This window comes from Serinus canaria, chromosome 24, assembly GCF_022539315.1.
Source record: "Serinus canaria isolate serCan28SL12 chromosome 24, serCan2020, whole genome shotgun sequence".
Lineage (NCBI taxonomy): Eukaryota > Metazoa > Chordata > Aves > Passeriformes > Fringillidae > Serinus > Serinus canaria.
In genome coordinates, this window is record NC_066337.1 from 3,313,534 (window position 1) to 3,334,203 (window position 20,670).

Sequence of the window (20,670 nt, forward strand, 5' to 3'; positions counted from 1 at the left end):
CCCTCCCTCCTCAGGAGGTGTGTGCTGCGAGAACGGCACTGCCACGACTGCCATGTCCTGCTGGTGACACCTGGGAGCCAGGCAAGGAGGAGGGTGTCCTGTGGGCAGTGCTGGTGAGGCAGAGGAGGGGCCGGGGCGGGGGCAGCGTTTCAGCTTTGCGGATGCTGCCGTGTCGGTTTCCCGGGATTACTCGGCGGCCACAAGCCGGGCTTCCCCCACCCACCTGCGGGACAGGACGGCAGTGGCTCAGCCCAAAGCGAAGCAGCTGTACCTGCAGTTTGTTCTTACCGGGACAGAGTGTGGCTTCTCTGTCTGCAATATTCACCAAAAGCCAAAGGCACTGCAGATTTGTCTGGCAGGCCGGGTACCTTTCTCCAGGCGATGATGGGAAAGGGGTCTCCGGCAGCAGCACAAGGAATCAACAGCTCCCTCCCTGCCTCCTGTCTGTACTCCCAGCCTGGTAGCACCGTGAAATAGGGGGGGTCCTGCAGCCAAACAAGGGAAAATAAGGAGTGACAGCCTGCCCAAACTCCCATCACCAAAACCAAGCCTTTGCCAGACCAACCCAATCCCCATTCTGGGTAAGCTTGAGGCATTGCAAGGAAAATTGTGTGGAGAATGTGTGCTAAGGAGCCTCAATGGCACGCCAAATTACACACCTGGAGGGAGATTCTCTGCAAAGAGCCACCACACTGGAGCATAGAATCATGGAATCCCAGAATGGTTTGGGTTGGAAGTACATTAAAGCTCATCCCATTCCACTCTCTGCCATGGGCAGGGACACATTCCACTATCACAGATTGCTCCAACCTGGCCTTGGACACTTCCAAAGATAGGGCAGCCACAGCTTCTTTGGGCAACCTGTGCCAGGGCCTCACCACCCTCACTCTCCTAATATCTAACCTAAATTTTTCCTCTCTCAGTTTGATCCCATTACCCCACGTCCCATCTCTACAGTTCCTGACAAAGAATCCCTCTCCATCTTCCTTGCAGGTGCCCTCAGACACAGGAAGCCTGCTTTGACAACCCCACACAACTTCTCTTCTCCAGGCTGAGCAGCATCTTGCTTTTTACCTCCTCGAAACAGGAAGAAACCCACCCACATCACATCAGCCATCAACCTGATTTCCTCGCCCCGGCAGCCGCCCCGGCGGATGTGTGTGTCTGGTACACAAAGCGTTATCATCTGAACCTCGGCGAGACACCATGAATCACCACGGCTCCCTCCCAGGCACAGGACTCCGTGTTCAGGGAGGGAAGAGGCAGCAGCTCCCACCCCAGCTGCACCAGGAACTGCACTGGGAGCTCAGCAAGCCCCAGGCACCGCACGCAGCCAGAGCACGTGGAGCTCAAATCATCCATTTATTAAAATCCTCCTGAACCCAAGCCCGGGCCAGCAGGGCTAAGTGTTTTGTTGGCAAATGGGACATTCCAGGGAGATGTTTCCTCAAACTACCTCAGTCCAGTGTCAAAACCCACGCTGCTGCTCCAGCAGGATATTTCCAGCTACACCAGACAGGGTGCCCTGGGGGTTTGCCTGTGCTGGTGGGAAGCACATCTCCAGCCACAGCACAGACACACCCTCAGCCCAGAGCCTCTGCTCTTCCCCACTCTTCTCTGCAGCCCCGGGAGCTGCTCCTGGCACAGGAGGACACTGCTCCCAGCAAACCCGTGGGATTTTGGCAGAAGATTACCTTCAGTACCAGTCGGGCAGGGGGAGACTGGCCCATCGTACCCAGGGCGTTATAAGGCACACAGGTGTAAGTGCCGAGAGCATCTTCAGTGGCCTCCTCGATCCGGATCGACCCGTCTTCCAGCAGGTTCCAGCCAGAATACTGCAGCAGGGAGAACCAGGGAGATCACTAAGCCAACACCCACCACAGCTCCTTATTTCCCCCTCAGCCAAGCCCCCACCCATGCCCAGAGTGGCTGTCCCACCTCCAGGAGATGCCCAATCCCACTCCCAACATCCAAAGCATCTCCTCAACAGTAGAGAGAGGAAACTTGGGCAACATCAGCCTGTCCAAGCACAGCCAGGCTCCTTCACATAGCACAAAAGATGTAAGATCAGAATCTAACACTAAATAAAACTTGTTCTGGAGTCAGCAAGACATCTCCACCTGGAGAGCTTAGGGCACCAAGGACCAGGAGGCCACAGCAGCAACAGCTTTAAATGGAATTAAAACTTCAAATCGTTAATATTTAAGCAAAAAATTTAAAATATTGAGCGTTTTCTTTAAATATTTAATGGCTAATATCCTTGCTCAGACTATCAAACCATGATTAGGTAGATTTGTTAAAAGGGTCTTTTAACCACCAGTTGCCATTGGAAAAACAAAGCGGGGCCATCAGGAGGTGACTTTAGGGGGAAGAAGGCACCAGGTGGGTGACATAGAATGTCCATAGGCACTGTGGGCTCCATATCAGAACTGGAATTAACCCTGCCCACAGCTGATAAGGAAAAGCAGCATCATCCCATCCACGACATTCTTCTCTCCCAACAGAAAGGGACCCACAGGTGCCTGGTGGTGCTCACTGGTGTTTGCTGAGGACATGAGGGTCCGAACCCCTCTGTGGCCCCCTCTCCCCTCCCCGGGGGCTCTGTTACCTTCTCGATTCGCAGGGGACGCCCGTCCTTGTTCCACTTGACCAGCGTGACCGGCGGCTCCGCCTCCACTGGGCAGCGGATGTACCCGTGGATCCCGATGGGAACGTAGATGATGGGGGGCATGTTCACCACACGGGCAGGATCTGGGAGGGCAGCAGCACCACATTAGCATGGGGAGAGAGCCCTTCTCTCCTTCCAGCCCGGCTTCAGAGGATCTGCCTCACTTTTGTAATGAATTCCAAACCCGCACCACCCTGGCTCCCACAGGCTGTTAAGCCAGGCTTGCTACACACAAATCCTCTGGAATACCTGGCATTTCTGGGAGGCTTTGCTCATGTCCAGGGTGTTCCTACCTGAGGCTCATTAAAGATTGCATTTAAGAAGAAATGGGAGATACACCTGCTCCCAGTTGCACACCAACTTGCATCCTGCTGAAGCTTGCGCTGCTCCATTACAGCACACCATGTGCCAGGTGTGATGAGCACCCAACACAGCCTGGTTTTACTTTTAAGCAGTCAAAGCTATTTCAACTGCCAAGCCTTACAACACACACAGATAGGAAAAGGGATCTGTGTCCAGGCTGCCACGAGTGCTTTATCTCCCATATCTACTTGTACTCATGCCTCATTGAGGCTGGGTCATGTTGAACAGCAGCCACCTCACCCTTTCCAAGATGCAAAAACCTTAAAATACGTATCTAACCCCCCCTCCACACTGCACCACCCACGCAGAGAGGTGTCTCGCAATCCTCCAGTCTAGAATGTGTCATTAACAGCACATCTAAGAGCTTTTTAATTAAGTGCGAGTGGGTTGAAGAGAATCTAGACTTTCTTTAATAAGAAGCTTTTAAAAAAAATGTTATTTTTAATAAGAAGAGTGAGTATTTCTACAATCTCGTCTAGACACCAGCAGCACGAGGTTATGGGAAAATCCTGATGGGGCTTATGCTGCATTAAGGGATAAAAGTGGGAGTTTTGGGGTGCAGCATCCCTGCACTGCTAATGCAAAGTGGGGAGGTAAACATTAAGGTGCTTAACAGGAAGGGATGGAAGATGTGGAAGATGGAAGATTATTGCTTTCTTGGGCAAATCCAGCAGAGTTTGGGAGCTCTGCTCCCAGCACGTCACCCCAACCACTCCCCAAAACCACACGCCCCCGGCAGTGGCACCATAACCCAGATTGCCCAGTGCCACATATGGAGCAGGCTTTACCCCCCCTCTGCTTAACTCCGCCTCTTAGGAAATGTAATCAAGGACTCCAGCAGTGCCGGAGAGTGTAATGGGATCGAGCCTTTCACTACTAGGTCACTGGCCAGGGGCCAGCCCAGCCCACTAATGACCCAGAGCTGTGTCCCCATCTGCTTTTGGAGGATGGGAAGTGCCCTCCAGAGGCATCACCCCGGTGGGGACGAGGTTTGCTCAGGAGGAAAAGGGTTTGTGGCACCAAAAGCCAAGCACCCTTCTTTGTGCTGAAGCCTGGCTGAGCAGCAGATTGTCCGAGCCTGTTCTCCCTGCCATTAGAGCTATTTTTAACAGCTATCAGCCCTGACAAGCGGCCCTGGATTAGCAGCAGGGCAGATTTAATGGCCTGAGGCCACAGGCTTTCCCAAGAGCCACCCAGCTGGGAACATCCAAGCCCCAAATCACGCCTGTGCCTGGGCACAGCACTACTCACACCGTCCCCCTGCCCACTCTGCCCCTTCATCCATCCCCACAGGGACCTGCCAGCCCTTCTCTTGGGCTCCCCACTAACCAGAACCAGGTCTAAAGGCAGCAGCAGCTCTAAGGCAGCCTTGGAAAACCCACGCTGAGAGCCCACTTTGCTCAGGCCTGTCTTTCATTATGAAATAAAAACGCCGAAGTCTTTCCGAGCAGAGCAATATTGCAATTGGAGCGGCGGCAATTGAGGCCATTACTGTGGAATGCCACAGGATGCCGGTGGCACACTACCCATTACCGCCCGGGGATTCCGGGAGAACGAGAGAGCGTGGGAAGCGCCGCTCCTTTTTCCTCCGCTTGTTTAGATCTTAGATCGCTTACCGCCTGAGGAATGTGACACACCGAGCTCGCAGAACAGAACGGCCGTGCCGCAGGAATAAGCCCCCGAAATAAACACCAAAAAACACACCTTGGCACTGAGAGCCCTCACCTCACCCCAGCAGGGTGAAGACAGTGAGGGAGCAGACATGTGAGGATGCTCACCTAATTAAAAAACACTTGTAGCCAAGGTGGATGCGAGTCCCAGCTGAGCAGTGTCACTCAGGCTGCTCAGACCATTTGCTTTCTTGTCTCCCACACCCACGTGGGATGCTCTTAAGCTTTTTTGCTGAGGATGATTCCGTGTTCATCCAAAGGCTGCTGTCACATCAGCCTGATTCTCCCAGTGTCACACCAGGACAAGAGAGCCTCTAGGGCTGCCTGGGAGCCAGGTGTTATCAATCCCAGCCCCATCCCCGCACTCACACTGCACTGTCAGGTAGGCAGAGGCTGATGGCGAGCGGCCCAGGCTGTTACTGGGGATACAGGTGTATTTTCCAGCATCCTCTGGTTTGACACGGAAAATAATCAGCGTCCCGTCGATCAGGATCCGCACCCTCAGCTTCAAGTCGCTGCAGGAGAAGAGGAGAGGAGGATCACGAGGGGATCCAGGGGCAAAGCCCAGCACAATCCCAGCTCCCAGCACAGCCCAGGAGCAGGAGGAGGAGAACACACTGCCCAGCTATAAACTCACTTCTTGAAGTAGACGTTCTCCTCCTCCCAGTACCACAGGTAGGTGAGGTTCCCAGGATACGCCTCGGCCTGGCAGGTGAACAGAGCATCCTGGGAGATGTTGACTGTGATGTTCTCCGGAGGGGAAACGATAAAGGGAGGTCCTGGAGGGGGGAAGAGGAAGGTGTCACTCCCACCACTACAGGCGTCCCCACAAAGGTTGCTCAGGTTCAACTCCATCACAGCATTTTGGCTGGGAGCTGCTGGAGGGCTCTGGGGCAGGGCTGGCCCTGATCCTCTGAGAACCACAGTGACCCTGTTATTCCCAACCCTTTCCCTAATCTCTGAGCTGACTGAGAACCACAGTGACCCTGTTATTCCCAACCCTTTCCCTAATCTCTGAGCTGACTGAGAACCACAATGACCCTGTTATTACCAACCCTTTCCCTAATCTCTGAGCTGACTGAGAACCACAGTGACCCTGTTATTCCCAACCCTTTCCCTAATCTCTGGGCTGACTGAGAACCACAGTGACCCTGTTATTCCCAACCCTTTCCCTAATCTCTGAGCTGACTGAGAACCACAGTGACCCTGTTATTACCAACCCTTTCCCTAATCTCTGGGCTGACTGAGAACCACAGTGACCCTGTTATTCCCAACCCTCTTCCTAATCTCTACAGCTCTGAGGAGGGGATCCACGCCCATGGTGCTTCTCCCAGAGCACACAGGGACACACTTCCCTTCATCCCCTGCACTTCTAGAGGATAGTATCACCCACAGGAAAAATCCAGGGAGAGCAGACTGCCAGGAGCCAGCAGCTCACCACTGCCACAAAAGCAGAGCAGAGGACACCCCGTGCTCCTCTCTCTGCTGGTAGCTGTTGACCTAATTAAAGATTTATTTAATAAGAGAGGGAGCAAGGAGCAGGAGGCCTGTCATGCATCACCGCTGTCTGACGAGGCGCTTCATGACAGCCTCAATCTTTTCCCCGCTTCCCAAACAAAACCGAGCTGCCATCAGGGCCTGCCTGCTCATCAGCACGGCCACCACCATGTCCCAATTAAGCAGATTCCTCCATCCTACAAACCGGATGCAGAGCCGTGGGGCAGCCAGGCACAGAGGCCTGGGGGGTGGCCCCAGGGTGACAGCACAGCCCTGTGGCCCATGGAACCCCCCCATCCCAGCTTCCCAGGGGATGCTGAGGAGCTGGAAGGTCTCACCTTGGACAAGCAGGCGCGTGGTGTGCACAGCCTCGCCCTGGATGCTGTAGGCCCGGCAGGTGTAGGCACCTCTGTCCTCCCGGCTGACCGAGAGCACCGTGAGGCTCCCGTCGCTCACCTGGGAACAAGGGAAGACCCTGGAGCATGGGCAGGGACCCCCGGGGGATGGGGGAAGACCCTCCCTGATTCCCACGGCAGAGAGCTGCCGGCGCTTTCAGGGCCGGATGAGAGACGGGTTTCCCCGCTCTGCAAGACGTGGGATATTAATAAACCAACACACGCGTCTCTGCTCGACGCCAAGGGGAAGGGAAAAAAAAAATCATGAAATAAATAAATAACCATCCCAGCACATTCATCTCCCTGAAGTGACTGGCAGGCAGCAGGCTCCAAACCGCTCCTGCCAAGCACTCCGGCACCATTGGAGCTTCACAAGGAGCCTTGCTGGAGCATTCCCTGCCCCCCAAGGACCTGCTCCATCATGGGGGGTGAGGAGAGACCCCAGCTTGGCCACTGTCCTCCCTGTGGGGCCACCTCTCAGCTGGAAGAGGAGCAGATGGATTCCCCCTGGGGACACAGCAGAAGGATGGACAAGGGGCTGTCACCTTTGGGGTAGCAGCACCCCCACGCACAGGGAGGCCTCCCAGCCAGGCTTGCCCCCCCACCTCATTCTGCCTCATCCTTCTATTTCAATTAGTAACAAATGATTCCTAATTACTCTCATTAGTGCCTGCACTGATTCCAATGCCTGATTTACCAATTACAGCTCAGGGGGGAATCTCTGCCTGGGAGCCTCTGGGATGCAAAAAGGGTCCTGAAGGGGAGGGGAGGAGGGGAAATCCTCCCTGCTCAACCCTGCCCTGCCCTGCTGGGGGGACACTACCCCAGGCTGCAGCCCCCACCCCATCTCCAGGGTCTTGGCCCCTGGGCTGAGTCTGCAGGGAGCAGGTCAGGTGCAGGAGCAGGGCTGTCCCAAGCACTTGGAGGGTCTCCAGCCTGCACCCAAGGGCTGGCAGCGTTACAGGCTGCTGCTCAGCAGGGATGGGGTGGGGGAAAATGGGCATCTCACCAAGGAGAAGTGCTGAGAAAGCACGGCTGGCTCCAGGCACGGCGGAGCCACCACCACCGTGGTCCCATCAATACTGTCCCTGCCAACTCCCAGCCCAGGAGTCCCCACGGCAGCCCTCCCCCACCTACCTGGTACTTGCCATTGGCACCCAAAAGGTCTCCCTCTCTGAGCCAGGTGACGATGGGCTTGGGGTTCCCGAATGCCATGCAGGTCAGGGTGACGCTGCTGCCCTCCTTCGCCTCTACGTACTGCGGCGGGGTCTCCGTGAACGTGGGGGGAGCTGGGGGCACACGAGACCACCGGGTCACCCGTGGCCTCTCCGAGTCTGGGGGCACACGGGGACAGAGGGGAAGCTGCTGCCTGCGCACAGGGGACGCTCTGCACATCCCCACGGCAGGGCTGCGTCCACCCCAAAGGCGAACGGGGCTGCACGGACAGGGGCGTCCCTGGGGACACCGACCAAGAGGTGCCACGTCGCACCCCAGCCCTGTCCCCTCTCCTCCCCACCAGCACCACGTCCTCCCCCCACCCCGCTGCACATTAACTCGCTATTGTCAAAACATGGGAAAACACCGCAGTGCAGATCGAAAGGCTCCTTCCTGATGAAAGAGGCTGGCAGGATTACAGCCCGCCCCTAATTACCCGCGGTTGTTAAAGCCCACTTTAGAGGAAGACAGGTTGGCAATTTAATCTGCTTGGGAGGAAAAAAAAAAAAAAAAAAGGAATGGAATTATATTTTGTTTCTCCCCAAATGATTTTTATTTTCCCCCTAAGAAAATTAAGCGTTGTAATGCGCTGGGGGAAAGCCACAGCCCTCACCCTGAAAGCAATTCCTCGGGCTGGGAGGATTATGGTTATTATATTGTTATTAAGCCCCTGCACGCCCCGTGCTGCATAAAGCCCCAAAACTGGCCCATTTTGCCAAGGGGAGGGACAGGGCATCTGGGGCCATTTTCCAGCCCCTGTGCCTGGCAGTTTGCAGGATCTGTGCACGTGGCAGAGGTGAGCCAGGCACCACCATCCTCCTCCTTCCTCCTCCCCTTGCTCTCCTTCCCAAGCCCTCGGAGCTCATTAGCAGGCTGGGGGAAAGCAGGAAGCAGCAGGCAGGGCAGCAGGCAGGGATGGGGCTGGTGGCCTGCACAGCCCCGCTTGCAAAGCTCCTGCTCACTAATTGGGCTCAATTAGGTGGCTCTGCTCTGTGCCACAGCACAGCCATCCCCCCAAAGGTTAAATTAATTGCACAAGGTCAAGGCAAGACCAGCGAGGAGCTGCCAGTGGCCACATCTCTCCAGCCACCCCACTGCAGCAAGAGAAGCACAGCCCTGCTGCTGCGCTAAAAATAAAGATCTCCCTCCTGATGCACAGAATGACAATTTGTTAATTAGTTTAATATACAGCCTTAATAAAATGGAAAAGTAATTTGAGTAAATCTGAATTTCAAGAAAACAAAGATTTGATTTTCTGATCTGTTTGTTGAGAGGAGATTCATTCCCAGCCCCGGTTCTTGACGTCTCTCCTTTAAACAAGCTCCATGTAATTAAACTGAGGAATCCCTAATAAAGCTTTGTCCCTTTTGAAGTCACACCCTGGCCGGATCAGCCAGCCTGGATGGCTTCAGGCTCATGTGTCAGCCAGGCACAGATGCCACTGAGGCCCAGCATCCCCCAGACACCCAGCATCCCCCAGAAATCCCATTTTGGCACTGCAGGGACGCCACAGCCCCCGCCCCGCTCACCATTGACCGTGAGGTGGACCCAGCTGCCATTGTGGAAGGTGTCGTACTGCTGGTCCAGCATGAGCACTTTGCACTCGTACCAGCCCTGGTCCTCAGAGCGCACCTGCTCAATGCGCAGGGAGGCTTTGTCGTGCAGGCTGGCCCGGCCTGTGGGAGAGCACAGCGTTGGCACCATGTCCCCAACACCAGAGCAGCCCCCCAGAGCACCACTGCAAGGGACATCCCATCCCAAACTGGTGCAGCTCCCAGAACATCACTGTGGGGAACAAACCACCCCAAACTGGTGCAGCCCCCACAGCACAGCTACAGGGAACACCCCATCCTGACACCAGAGCAGCCCCTCAGAGATCCCTGCAGAGGACACCCTATCCCAAACTGGAGCAGCCCCCAGAAAATCACTACAAGGGAAACCCCATCCCAAACTGGTGCAGCCCCTGGAGAATCACCACAGGGGACACCCCATCCCTGTGTGGGCACTGTCCCAGTTTGGGGCTGGCTGAGCCCCGTGGTGTGGCTGCAGCCGATGGTGCCAGGATGGTGATGCCAGGCCGGTGACACACTCGCCCATCTGGGGATGGCAGAGCCAAGCTGCCAGGGCCAGGCAAGGTGCCTGGAGCAATGTCTGCCCGCAGCGACACCGGCCTTCTGCTCCCAGCCGGGGGCTGGCGGCGGCACAGCCGGCACACGGGCGTGCCCCAAAGCTTTTCCCCGCTTGGGAGACTCCCAGAAAGCAGGGCGGCCCTGAGCTGACCCTGTGCACAGCCCCAAAAACTGGGTCAGGAGCAAAGCAGCCAAAAGCTCCACCCTGGTGCAGTGGCCACCGGGCTGTGGGATCACTCATTCCTGAGCCAAGTTTGGCAGGGCTCAGCTGGTGCATCTTCCCTGCTGCTGCACTTCTCAGAGAGAAATTTGGGCAGAGTCCTGGAAGAGCCAGGGAAGATTCCCAGGACTGCATTCCACAGGGAAAGAGATATCACAACGTGTCTGTCCTGCCACACCAACCTTCTCAGGGCTGGTTTCCAGCTCACAGATCCCACCAGAGGGACACCGGCCACGTGTCACAGGCAGCACATTGGCAAGCAGCCACATGAGTTCTGCAGCTCCAACCTGTCACCTCCGCCCAGCACGTGGCCCTGGCTCCATCCCCACTGTCCCCCAGCACCCCTCCCTGGGCTCACAGCTGCTCTGGGGCGCAGCGGCGGCAGCAGCAGCCACCGCCACCACGCGTCACCCTGGGTTTCTCTGCCTCGCTTGCTCCCGTCCCACGCAGCCCAGCTGGCTTCCTAACGCTGCTGCTTAATTAAAACCAACTGGGTGGAAAGCGAGCAACGAGAGGCAGAGCCCGCATGGTTTCTGACGGAGGAACGGATGGAGCGGAGCCGCGCGTCCAGGGCCGTGCCACAGCCGGGACCCGGCACCCTCTCCTCGTCCCCCTGCGCCCCCGGGACTCACCGGCATACTCTGGGTCCACATGGGGAGGGTAAAACCCAAACTTGATGAAGATGGGGATGGGGACGCCAAACTTGAACCACTCCACGACATAGGGAGGGGGCTGTCCCGTGAGCGGGTGGATCACGTCGCATCCCAGGATCACACTCTCGCCAGCGCGAGCGGTCACGAACTCGGGCTCCTCCCTCGAGCCGAGGGCACCTGCAAGGGGGCGAAGGAAGAATCTGTGGCTGATCCCACTGCTGGTGGCCAGCATTGAACCAGGATGCCCATCCCAGCCATCTGCCTCCAACAAGGGCAGCCTGTGGGTCACCCTTGCCCCAAAACCAACAGAGAGCCCCAAGCCCTTACACTCAGCTCCAAGGCCACCCCTGAGCTACCACAGGAGTCAGGACAGTGGCCATCAGCACCCCAGTGCTCCAGGACAGCATCCCAACCTCTGCACCAGGGCAAGGATGATGCCCAGTAACCCCGCAGGGGTTCTGGGGACCCCTGCTCTCAGTAGAGGGGCACAGAGCATGCCTAGCACTGCTCCCCACATAGCAGCACCATCTGGGCTACCCTGTATCCTTGTGGCAGGGAAAAGGCTGCATTTAGCTTGTGCCCCTGCATCCTCCAGCAGGCAAGACTGAGCATGCAGGGACCCCTGGCCACAGCTCTGCTGTGCCAACCCTCAGACCCAGCTCTCCCACCGGTGCCAGGGTGGGCCGGGCCCCCGGAGCCGCCATGCTCCAGCCAAGCCCACATGTCCTCGGGCATCCCTGGGAGCCCCGAGCCTAAAACCCGTCTGCGACCTGCGCGTCGGGTCTGTCACCCTGCTCCTCCCAGCTGGCTAATTACAGGGGACTTTGGTCTCAGCTCCGAGGCTGCTCCACCCCGGCTGTGCCGCCCTGCTCGCTGCAGCCTGGCGTCATCCCGCTCTGCCAGCAGCAGCAAAGCTGCATCCTCAGCACGGCGTTCAGAGAGGGAGAGAGAGGGAAACCCAGGGCTGGGAGGGAGCCAAACAGGGGGTCCCCAAAACTAGGTTTAGACCCACATCGCCCTCCCCATTAAGGAAGGGTCCCCCGATTTCCTGGCACACGCGGCCGCTGGCTGTTCCGGGGGGGATGCTCGGGGAGGGATGCTCGGGGAAGCACGTTCCCACTCCTCCGCGCTGCTCCTCGGGGCCGCCGGTGATTGGCGGCGAGTGACATCACCGCTTCCCCGCCGCGGGAGCCGAGCATCACCGAGCATCACCGGCTATTTTTGGCTCTGGCACAAGCGCGTACCGGCGAGAGGCCCGTGATGTGCCACCCCACGGGCCCACCAGCCGAGTGTCCCCGCGGGAAGGGCAGCGGGCAGAGCTGGCCGCCGCTAGCACATGGCATGCAAAAGGTGTGTCCCTGCAGAGGGTCACAGCCTGATGGTCACCCGAGCCCCCACGCCACCGGCAAACTGGGCACGGGTGGCTCTTTAACTGGGAGGGCTGGCTGGTGGCAGCGGGCTGGGTGACGCCAGGGTGCAGAGCTGTGAGCCATCTGCAAGGAGCAGACGCTGCATTGCACACCCACTGCAGGCACCCGGCCCCGCTCTGGGGGACCTGCAGAGCTGGGGGTCCTGAACGGCCACGGATCCACCCGGACCCCGGCGGGGCGGGGGGAATCGCTGAGCACACACGTGCGGTGTGCACGCACACCCCCGCACACGCTTTGCACCGCCTCGACAACACTCTTGCACCTTTCCATCCCTCGTTAGCGCTGCATCGCCGATGAGCTCCCTTTCGCACCCTGTCAGCAGGGACGGTATCAGCCCTCCCCTGCCACCCCGGCACTGAGCTGTGAGAACCCGTCCTGACCCCTCCATCCGGGAGGGTGAGGGGGGCTGCGCTGCAGGGCTGGAGCCCCCCTCCCTGCCCGTGGTCCTGCTGCGCTGATCGGGGACGGAGCCGTCACGTGCTGCTCAAGAGCATCCAAGGACGCGCTTCCCCGGCCGCCTTGCCCGAGAAAGCAGGTTCCCAGCACCTCATCGCTTTCAAAGTGACACCCTCTACCCACCAGCAGGAAAAGATGGAAGAGGTAGCACTCAAACCCCTTTCCCAAGCCCCGCACCTGCCCCAGCACTCCAGCTTCTGGGCTACCAAAACAGAGTCTTGGTTTCCAGCACCTCTCCACCAACTGGAGCCTGGAATGCTAATGTTTGCCCAGCTGGAGCAAGCCCGCTGCTCACGAGGCCACCCAGACACCCTGGGGATGGGCGCCAGGGAGTCACAGTTCACCAGGATCCCCTGACTGGCTCCCTGGCAGAGCAGTGGGTGACGTCCCCGGGGAGAGGACGAGCCAGCCGTTCCACCGGACCCACGCCTGGCCAGGGCTGCCCGGGTGCAGGAAAATAGGTCATCCCCGGCAGCTCACAGCGCCGGTGTCTGATCGTGAGGCCGGTGGGGAATTGCATGCACGGCTGAGCATCACCTCCCCAGCGCACGGCCGACTGGCAGCCACGGCGGGGAACCGGCCTCTGGCTCTCCCCAGCTGCCACCCGCCCCGCTACCGGCCCCGTGCCCTCCTGTCCCCACCTCCAGAGCGCCAGGAAGGCAACGGGGAGATGTCTCACAAAACCTTTTGGGGTCTCCTCAACTTCCCAACCCACCAACCCTGCGGGGTGCCAACCCTGACCAGGTTTTCCTTCCAAGTCCAGACCATGAAGAAAGCGAGCAATGGAGACTGCAGCTCTCGATTCAAAGTGTTTTCTCACCCCCACATTTGTAGGGAAACGCTTGAAAACAACCCGCAGACGCCAGAAGAAACAGAGCACAAATAGACGGGGTATTTTTAAACCCACTTGATTTTCCCAGCCAAGTTCAGAGAGGTTTCAAGGCTGAATCTGTGGCTTGGAAACAGGGTCAACATCAGGGAACGGCAGCACCGAGGCGAACCCCAAATCCACCTCGGTGCAGGAGCTCACGTGAAGCTGGGGGATGCCTCGTAAAGAAAAACAAGTAATCAACAGGCTTCGTCATCCAAGCAGATCCAGGAAAAATAAAAGCATGCCGCGTGCCAGGAGGCAAGAATACAAGATGCGGAGGTGGAGTTGAACAGCATCCCAAAGGGAGAGGAGGGAAGGCTGCCGCCACCGAGACGGTGCCACCGCGGGGCTCCCCAGGAGGGCGATGCCAAGGAGGAGGAGACCCTCACCTGGATCTGGGCATGCAGTTCCTCTGATCCCAAGGGCAGAGGTGGAAGGTGCCACAGGACTCGGTGAAGCTGAAGGCATCCAGCATCTCTGCTGTGCTCGCTGAAGCAGGACTCTTCCTGCAGGTGCTTTCAGGGCCATGGCAGAGAGGTTGCCAAAGAAATGAACACCTGGGAAAGCTTCCCCTCCTAGCCCAGTGGACACCCATGCTCTGGGGCAGAGAGGGCATCCTGTCCAGACCCACCATCGCCTCGCAGACTGCTAACAGAGGCACCACTATCCATTTCCAGTGCTGCCTCACACCCCTGGCACTCATTCCCACCCCTGTGCCCCCATGGGGACGGCTGAGGGAGCAGGCACAAGGCCCGGAGCCTGTGGACCTCTCCTCCCTGGTGAGCTGAGACGAGATGTGCTCTGACACATCCCGCTCCCATCGGTGGAGGCAGGATATGGCAGGGATCTCTGAGGACAAGGCCACCAGCGTGGCATATGGAGGCCAGCAGGGAAGGAGAGCAGGCAGCCATCGCCATGAAATGATGACAGAGGGAGACTGCAGCCCAGGGTGGGGGACAGGGACAACGTGCTGCAGGGACCCTGGCTGCCAGGGCAAGGTCTGAGGTGATGGGAGATTGCCTGTCCCCCACCCCTGTAGCCCCCTAAATATCTCAGTGGGGGTTGCACCCCCCATTACAAACGAGCCCCTTTGCCTATCTTGGGGTATCCAGAGCCCCCAAAAGCACCCGTCTGTCCCCTGGTGGGGGAAGCCCTGGGGCTGGGAGCGCAGCCCTCACCCCCTCCCCCAGCTGGAAAGCAGCATCTGGGCTTTCAGTGCGATTCCTGCGTTTTAAACCCGATTTTCCAGATGGATGGAGGGCGATGCGCAGGTCAAGTGACATGCCTCAAGGTCACACGGGGCCAGGGAGGAGAAGGATTAGCAGCTCTGAGGGGTGGCTTCATGCCCCATTCCCAGGGAAATGGGGACTCAGAACCCCATTCCTGGGCACAAGGGGTGTCCTGTGGGACTATCACCAGGCAGGCAGGCAGCTGCCCTGGTATCCCAAGAGGAATGCATGCATGGGATGCTGCCCCACAGCAGCCCACAGTGGGTCCTTGCTCCCTGGAATGGCACAGGTGGGAATGTGCCTGGCTGGGCAGCGGCTCAGCGAGCACATGGGAGCACAGTTTGATACTCTGAGAGGCACGGAGATGGAGAAGGAAAGAAAATTACTTCCCTGAGGTCATCTTACTCCTACCTGGGGGTCCCTTGTGCCCCCTCCCTCTAATCACCACCAGCCCAGCGTTGAGCATCCAGTGCTGGCAGCTGCCTCGTGGGAGGCATCATCTCCCAGCAACAACCAGCAGCTACCTGTGCACTCCCCATGAGCTCTCTCCACAGACCACGGGGACAAACAAGCAGCTGTGCTGGGAGCTGGAGCACCAAGCCCATCCCAGAAGAGACCTCTGGCAGCTGGAGAGCACTGCCAGGGCGCTGTGTCCCCAGTCCAGCCCCAGATCACACCAGTACCCCCATGCAGGCTGGCACCACCCTCCCCGTGGAGCAGTGGGTACCATCCCCATGCATTCACAGCCCTCCAGCAGGAAACTGGGATGAAGGCAGCGCTCCGAGCTGCCCGCCAGCAGCTCCTGAATCACGCTGTTCCTGGCTCAGGCAGCCCTCCCACCAACGCCAGCCTCTCCATGGAGGAGCGGGAGGAAGCGAGTTGTTTTTCCAAAGGCCAGCTGGTCGTGCAGGGCTCCCAGCCTGGGAGATTCCTACCGCAGGGAAAGGGAGAGGGAAGGACTCCTCCATCAGCACGGCATGGGGTTAGACCCACTGCTGGCCCATCTGCAGGGCTTCTCGTCCAGCATGAAGGCATGACCTCCAACACAGAGGACCAGAGGTGAAGGGGAGATGTGCCACCCTGCACAGCTCTAGAGAGGAACTTGCAGGGCTCACTCATCACCAGCAAAGTTGCATCTTCCAAGTCAAAAGGCAACTGAGCCGGCAAAGCATCACCGCAAAGACCTTCCGGCAAGCCAAGTCATCCACTGAACCGCTCCCTCCCGGAGCCCCGTGTGCTCCCATCCAACAGGTCCAGAGGAGCAGAAAACCTCCAGGGAATGATGGAAATGGGAGCCCAGCCAATGCCCTTGGCTGTTCCCGGTGCCAAACCATCCCCTTGCCAGAAGAGAGCGGGGCCAAAGCCACACGTGCCAAATCCAGCAGCTCCCGGTCCAGACTCCTCCACGGCCAAAGAGGCAAAACCCAAGAGCTCTGCACGGCGAGCGGGCAGGGGATGCAGGGCTGGCACTGCCACCCCGAGCCACTCCAACCGGCCAAGGTCAGCGCCAGGACCACTGCCCGCCGCGGTGCCCAGGGAACCTCCTCACCAGAGCCGAATCCTCCCTCTGCAAACCCTGCTGCCGGATCCACCAGCGTCCCCACTCACTGTGTGGTGCCACAGCGTCACACTCGTGGGAGAGGGAGGAAAAGCCCCTCGGTGTGACGGCACTGCTGGGAATGCCAGGAGGCCGGATCCTTCCTCTGACACCCACTCCTGGCGCGGTCACGTCCTGGCTCTCCTCCCCCATGCCATAAGAGGGGATAACGCACCCTCCTTCCCTCTCTGAGCCGATTAACGCCTGGAAAGCCCTTGGAGAGCCAGGCAAGAAGGCTTCCCAGGGCCAGCACCACTGCTTCTCAGCTCGGCAAGGAGGAAGTGGTGTGGGAGGAAGGCCAAGGCAAGAGGAAAAGCCCCAGCGAGGGCACCAGCACACAGCGAACCCCAGCTCTCCTCCAAAGCCCTGTCCCCAAGCAATGCAGGGTGACAACTCCCCATGAGGACGGGACAGCGCTGCGACCAAAGGGCTGCAGCAGCTGGGGAGAGTGCTGTGGGCTCCCTGTCCCTGCGGGGGCCGTGCTGGTCCGCAGCATCCCCCTCCCCCGGCACCCACCCCCGCATTACTCACGGCACGCTCATTCATCACGTACACGCTGCTCCACACGCACAGCACCCCCGTGCCGGGGCTTCCCGGCACCCACCCACCCCGGCACCAGTTCCGGAGCTCCATCCCAGCGGCTCCAGGGCATTTCCAAGTTCCCAGGTGCCGAACGCGCTGCTCTGCTCCTCTCCCCGGCGGAGCATCCCTGTACAAGCAGCTGCTGCAAACACTGCCTCACCACACTGCAGCACGCAGTTCAGGCAGGCAGCAGCCGGCCACGGCTCAGTGAGAGGGGCTGCGTACCCCCAAATGGGGCAGCCGCATCCTGAACACCCCCGAAAGTACAGCCCCGTGCTGGCACACACCCCCTGCCTCCAGGAGCCGCCTGCCAGGCGAGAAGGACAAGGGACTGTGGCGCGGCACAGATGTGACCCAGTGGGCTCAGGGAGCGCTGTGAACTGGGGGGGCTGCAGCACCCCGGCAGGCGCCCCCTCCAAGCCCACTGTGTCCCCCGAGGCAGCGTCCTCCCACCACGGGGAGGGGAGTGGTGGTGGCTCCCAGCCAGGCATCGCTTGCTGCCGGCAGCCACCGCATCCCATGGGCAGGGTGGGTGACACCCAGGGCACGGCTCCAGTGTCTCATCCCGGGGAAGGATCATCGGGACGCAAGGAAAACCGTGTGCCCAGTGAGGAACCAGAGGGAGAGATGGGGGACGGTGCTGCAACAGCGGCAGGGAGCTCCCCTCTACCTGCAGGGAAGGCTCGGAGGGGTGGGAGGGGGCTGGCAGCTGAAGGGAAAGAAGCCAGAGCAGGAAAATCAGGGTTATTCCTTGCTGCTGTCTCCGTCCTGACCTTGGACAACCCTGTGCCTCAGTTTACCACAGCACAGCAGCCAGCCTGCAGTAGCGGGAGAAGGAGGGCAGCCTCTCCTGGGCGGGGGGGTGGGAGCAAAGTCACCCCCAAACCCGCAGCCGGGGCGCTGCAGGGGAAGGCGACGAATCCCTCCTGCATTTCTCCTTGCCCAGCCGGGCTACCCTTGCAGGGAAGGGCAAACGCTGCCCGCACCCCCCGGAGCTGCCGCAGGCGCTTCCTCAGGATGAGAGAAGAAATCCGAATGCGGAGAAAAGCTTGCCCATCCCTGAACAACGGGGACACTCAGCCAGCCGTGCTCCCTCCCCGCCAGGACCCGCACCCGCTCGCCTTCTCCCAAAGGGAATTTCCAACCCCTGGGCAGAGGCTCCGCCGCACCGGCAGCGCGGCTTCCCGAACTTCCCCAGCTGCAGCCGCTGCCCTCGGGGAGGTCACGGCCAACCCCGCCGAGCGCCTGCGGAGGGAGGATGCGCCGGGCGCTCCCGGCTCCCCCCGGCAGCGGTGGATGAAGGAATCGCCAGCGCCCCGCCGCAGCGGGAAGCGCTCGGTCCCCGCACCGGCAGCGGAGAAGACGCGAACCCCGCAAACCCCCTTCGCAGCCGCAGTTCCCCCCCCTACCCTCCTCCTCAGCCCCTTCCCGGTACCCTCTCCCCGGGACGTGATGTCCCCCCCGGTGAGCGCATCCCTCCCGGTCCATGCGCATCCCCCCCGCCGCATCCGGTACACCGGGAGAAGGGGGGGGAGACAAGCAAAGGCGGCCCCGCCGCCGCCCCGCAGACCGCGGCGCGGCCCTCCAGGGCTCATCCCGGCGGAGAACACCCCACGGCCGCACTCACCTTGGACGGGCAGCCCGCGGGCGCCGAGCACACTTGCTACCAAAGCGGCCACATACCAAATCATAGTACTACCGGCCCCCGGTGCGCAGCATCTTCCGCCCGCCGGGCGGCCCGGCCGGGGCGGGGCGGGGCCGGGCCGGGCTGGCCGTGGCCGGGCAGGGCTCGGCGGGGCTGGCGGGGCCGGAGGGGCGGCTCAGGGCCGGCCGCCCGCCGCTGCGCCCATGCCCGCGCCCATCCCCGCGCCGCGCCGCACCTGCGCTCCGCCGCGCGGTGCAGCCTAGCCTGCGCCCTTTAGCGGCTCGGCACCGCCCCCGCCCGCCGCCCATTGGCCGCGCCCCGGCGGAGTGGGCGGTGATTGGCCGCCGCCGCGGCCCGGGCCGGTTCAAGGTGGGTTGGCGCGCACGGGGCCCCTGCGCCGCAGTATCATGCGCACTGCCGGGAGCGGCGCGGTCACCTCCGCCGGACGGTCACCTCCCCGCACGGACACCCGCCGGGACCCGCGCCCGCCTGGGCCCCTGAACCGCCTCGCTGCCACCTCCCCGTGTCCAGATGTGCCACCGCACCACCTCAGTGCCGCCTCCCTGTCCCCAGATGTGTCACCGAACAGGAACAGTGTCACCTCCCTATCCCCAGATGTGCCCTGCGCCGGTACAGTGTCACCTCGCTGTCCCCAGATGTGCCCTGCACCGGTACAGTGTCACCTCCTTGTGTGCCCCTACACCGGCTCGGTGCCACCTCCCCGTGTCCAGATGTGTCACCGCACCTACTCAGTGTCACCTCCCTGTCCCCAAATGCATCACTGCACCAGATCAGTGCCACCTCCTCGTCCACAGATGTGCCCCTGCACCAACTCGGTGCCACCTCCTCACCCCCAAATGTGTCACTGCACTGTGTCACCTCCCTGACCACAGATTTGTCACTGCACCCACTCAGTGCCACCTCCCTGTCCCCAGATGTGTCACCACACCAAATCAGTGTCACCTCCCCATCCCCAGAAGGACCCATACACTGGTACCATGTCATCTGCCTGTGTCCAGATGTGCCCCTGCACCGGCTCAGTGCCACCTCCCCACCCACAGATGTGCCCCCTGCACCAGCTCATTATCACCTCCCTATCCCCAAATGTCACTGCACCTACTTACTGCTCCCTCCTTGTCTCCAGAAGCGTCCCTGCTGTGGTGCAACATCACCATCCTGTCTCCAGATGTGTCCCCTACAGCAGCTCAGCATCACTTTCAGCTCAGTGTCACTCCCTGTCCCCAGATGCATTCTCTGTGCAAGTTCAGCATTACTTTCCTGTCCCCAGCTGTGCCCCTGCAGAGCTTTATTGTCACCTCCCTGTCTCTGGATGTGCCCCCTACAACAACTCAGCATCACCTCCCTGTCCCAGTTGTGTCCCCCTCCCCTGGTGCAGTGTCACCTCCCTGGCCCCAGCTGCCACACACCGTTTCTCTGGCACACCAATGACAGCTTGTGACTAGCCAGGGTCACCTCCCTACCCCAGGCTGAGCCACCTGCCCCCTGCACCAGCTCCACATCAGCTGTGCCATCTGTCCCTGCCACCCTGCACCAGCTCAGGGTCACCTCCCTGCCAGCTGCTTGATGCCACTGCAGCCTTGTACCATGCACCAGCTCAGGGTAACACAGCTGCCACCATCTGTGCCCTGGCAGAGGTCCAGGCCATCGTCCCACCAGCCTGGGGCAGACAGGTCATCTGCCCCCTGTACCAGCGTGCTGTCACCTCTGCCAGGACCCTGCACTGCTCAGTCACCTCACTGCCACCACCAGAGCTTGGTGTCACATTCACCAGGCACCAGCTCAGTGCCACTGTCACCTCTAGCACCAGCTGTGCCACCTCCTCCTGTCATTGCACCACCTGTGCTGCCTCCCCTGCTCCTGCTCCACCCCATTTACCCACTGCGACAGCTCCTTGTCCCCTGCTGGGCACAGCCCACTTGACAAGAGAGAATTTGGGTTCGTTTCAATGGAAAACAGGCAGAAAACAGGAAGCGCCCCTGTGCTCCCCCATCTCAGCCCACCCATCCTCCCTGCAAAGACCTGGTGATGC

At 60.0% G+C, this 20,670-nt stretch overlaps 1 protein-coding gene across 7 annotated transcripts in view; it reads right to left on the minus strand.

Moving 5' to 3' along the window:
- Window positions 1-18,720, minus strand: part of IGSF9B (immunoglobulin superfamily member 9B) — a 50,534-nt gene extending 31,814 nt beyond the window's left edge. For 4 of the 7 annotated variants that reach the window (XM_050983496.1, XM_050983495.1, XM_050983494.1 and 1 more), the window contains exons 1-10: window positions 18,603-18,719; window positions 10,790-10,987; window positions 9,338-9,484; window positions 7,731-7,882; window positions 6,537-6,654; window positions 5,339-5,480; window positions 5,071-5,216; window positions 2,609-2,751; window positions 1,695-1,835; window positions 369-485 (exon numbers count right to left, since the gene is read on the minus strand). In XM_050983496.1, coding sequence (XP_050839453.1) covers window positions 369-485; window positions 1,695-1,835; window positions 2,609-2,751; window positions 5,071-5,216; window positions 5,339-5,480; window positions 6,537-6,654; window positions 7,731-7,882; window positions 9,338-9,484; window positions 10,790-10,987; window positions 18,603-18,666 — 1,368 coding nt within the window. In that variant the 5' untranslated portion in view covers window positions 18,667-18,719. Of the gene's footprint in view, window positions 1-368; window positions 486-1,694; window positions 1,836-2,608; window positions 2,752-5,070; window positions 5,217-5,338; window positions 5,481-6,536; window positions 6,655-7,730; window positions 7,883-9,337; window positions 9,485-10,789; window positions 10,988-18,602 lie in introns of all 7 variants that reach the window. The other 3 variants (XR_007779456.1, XR_007779457.1, XM_050983497.1) reach the window with 1 other exon arrangement.
- Between the last annotated feature and the right edge of the window lie 1,950 nt (window positions 18,721-20,670).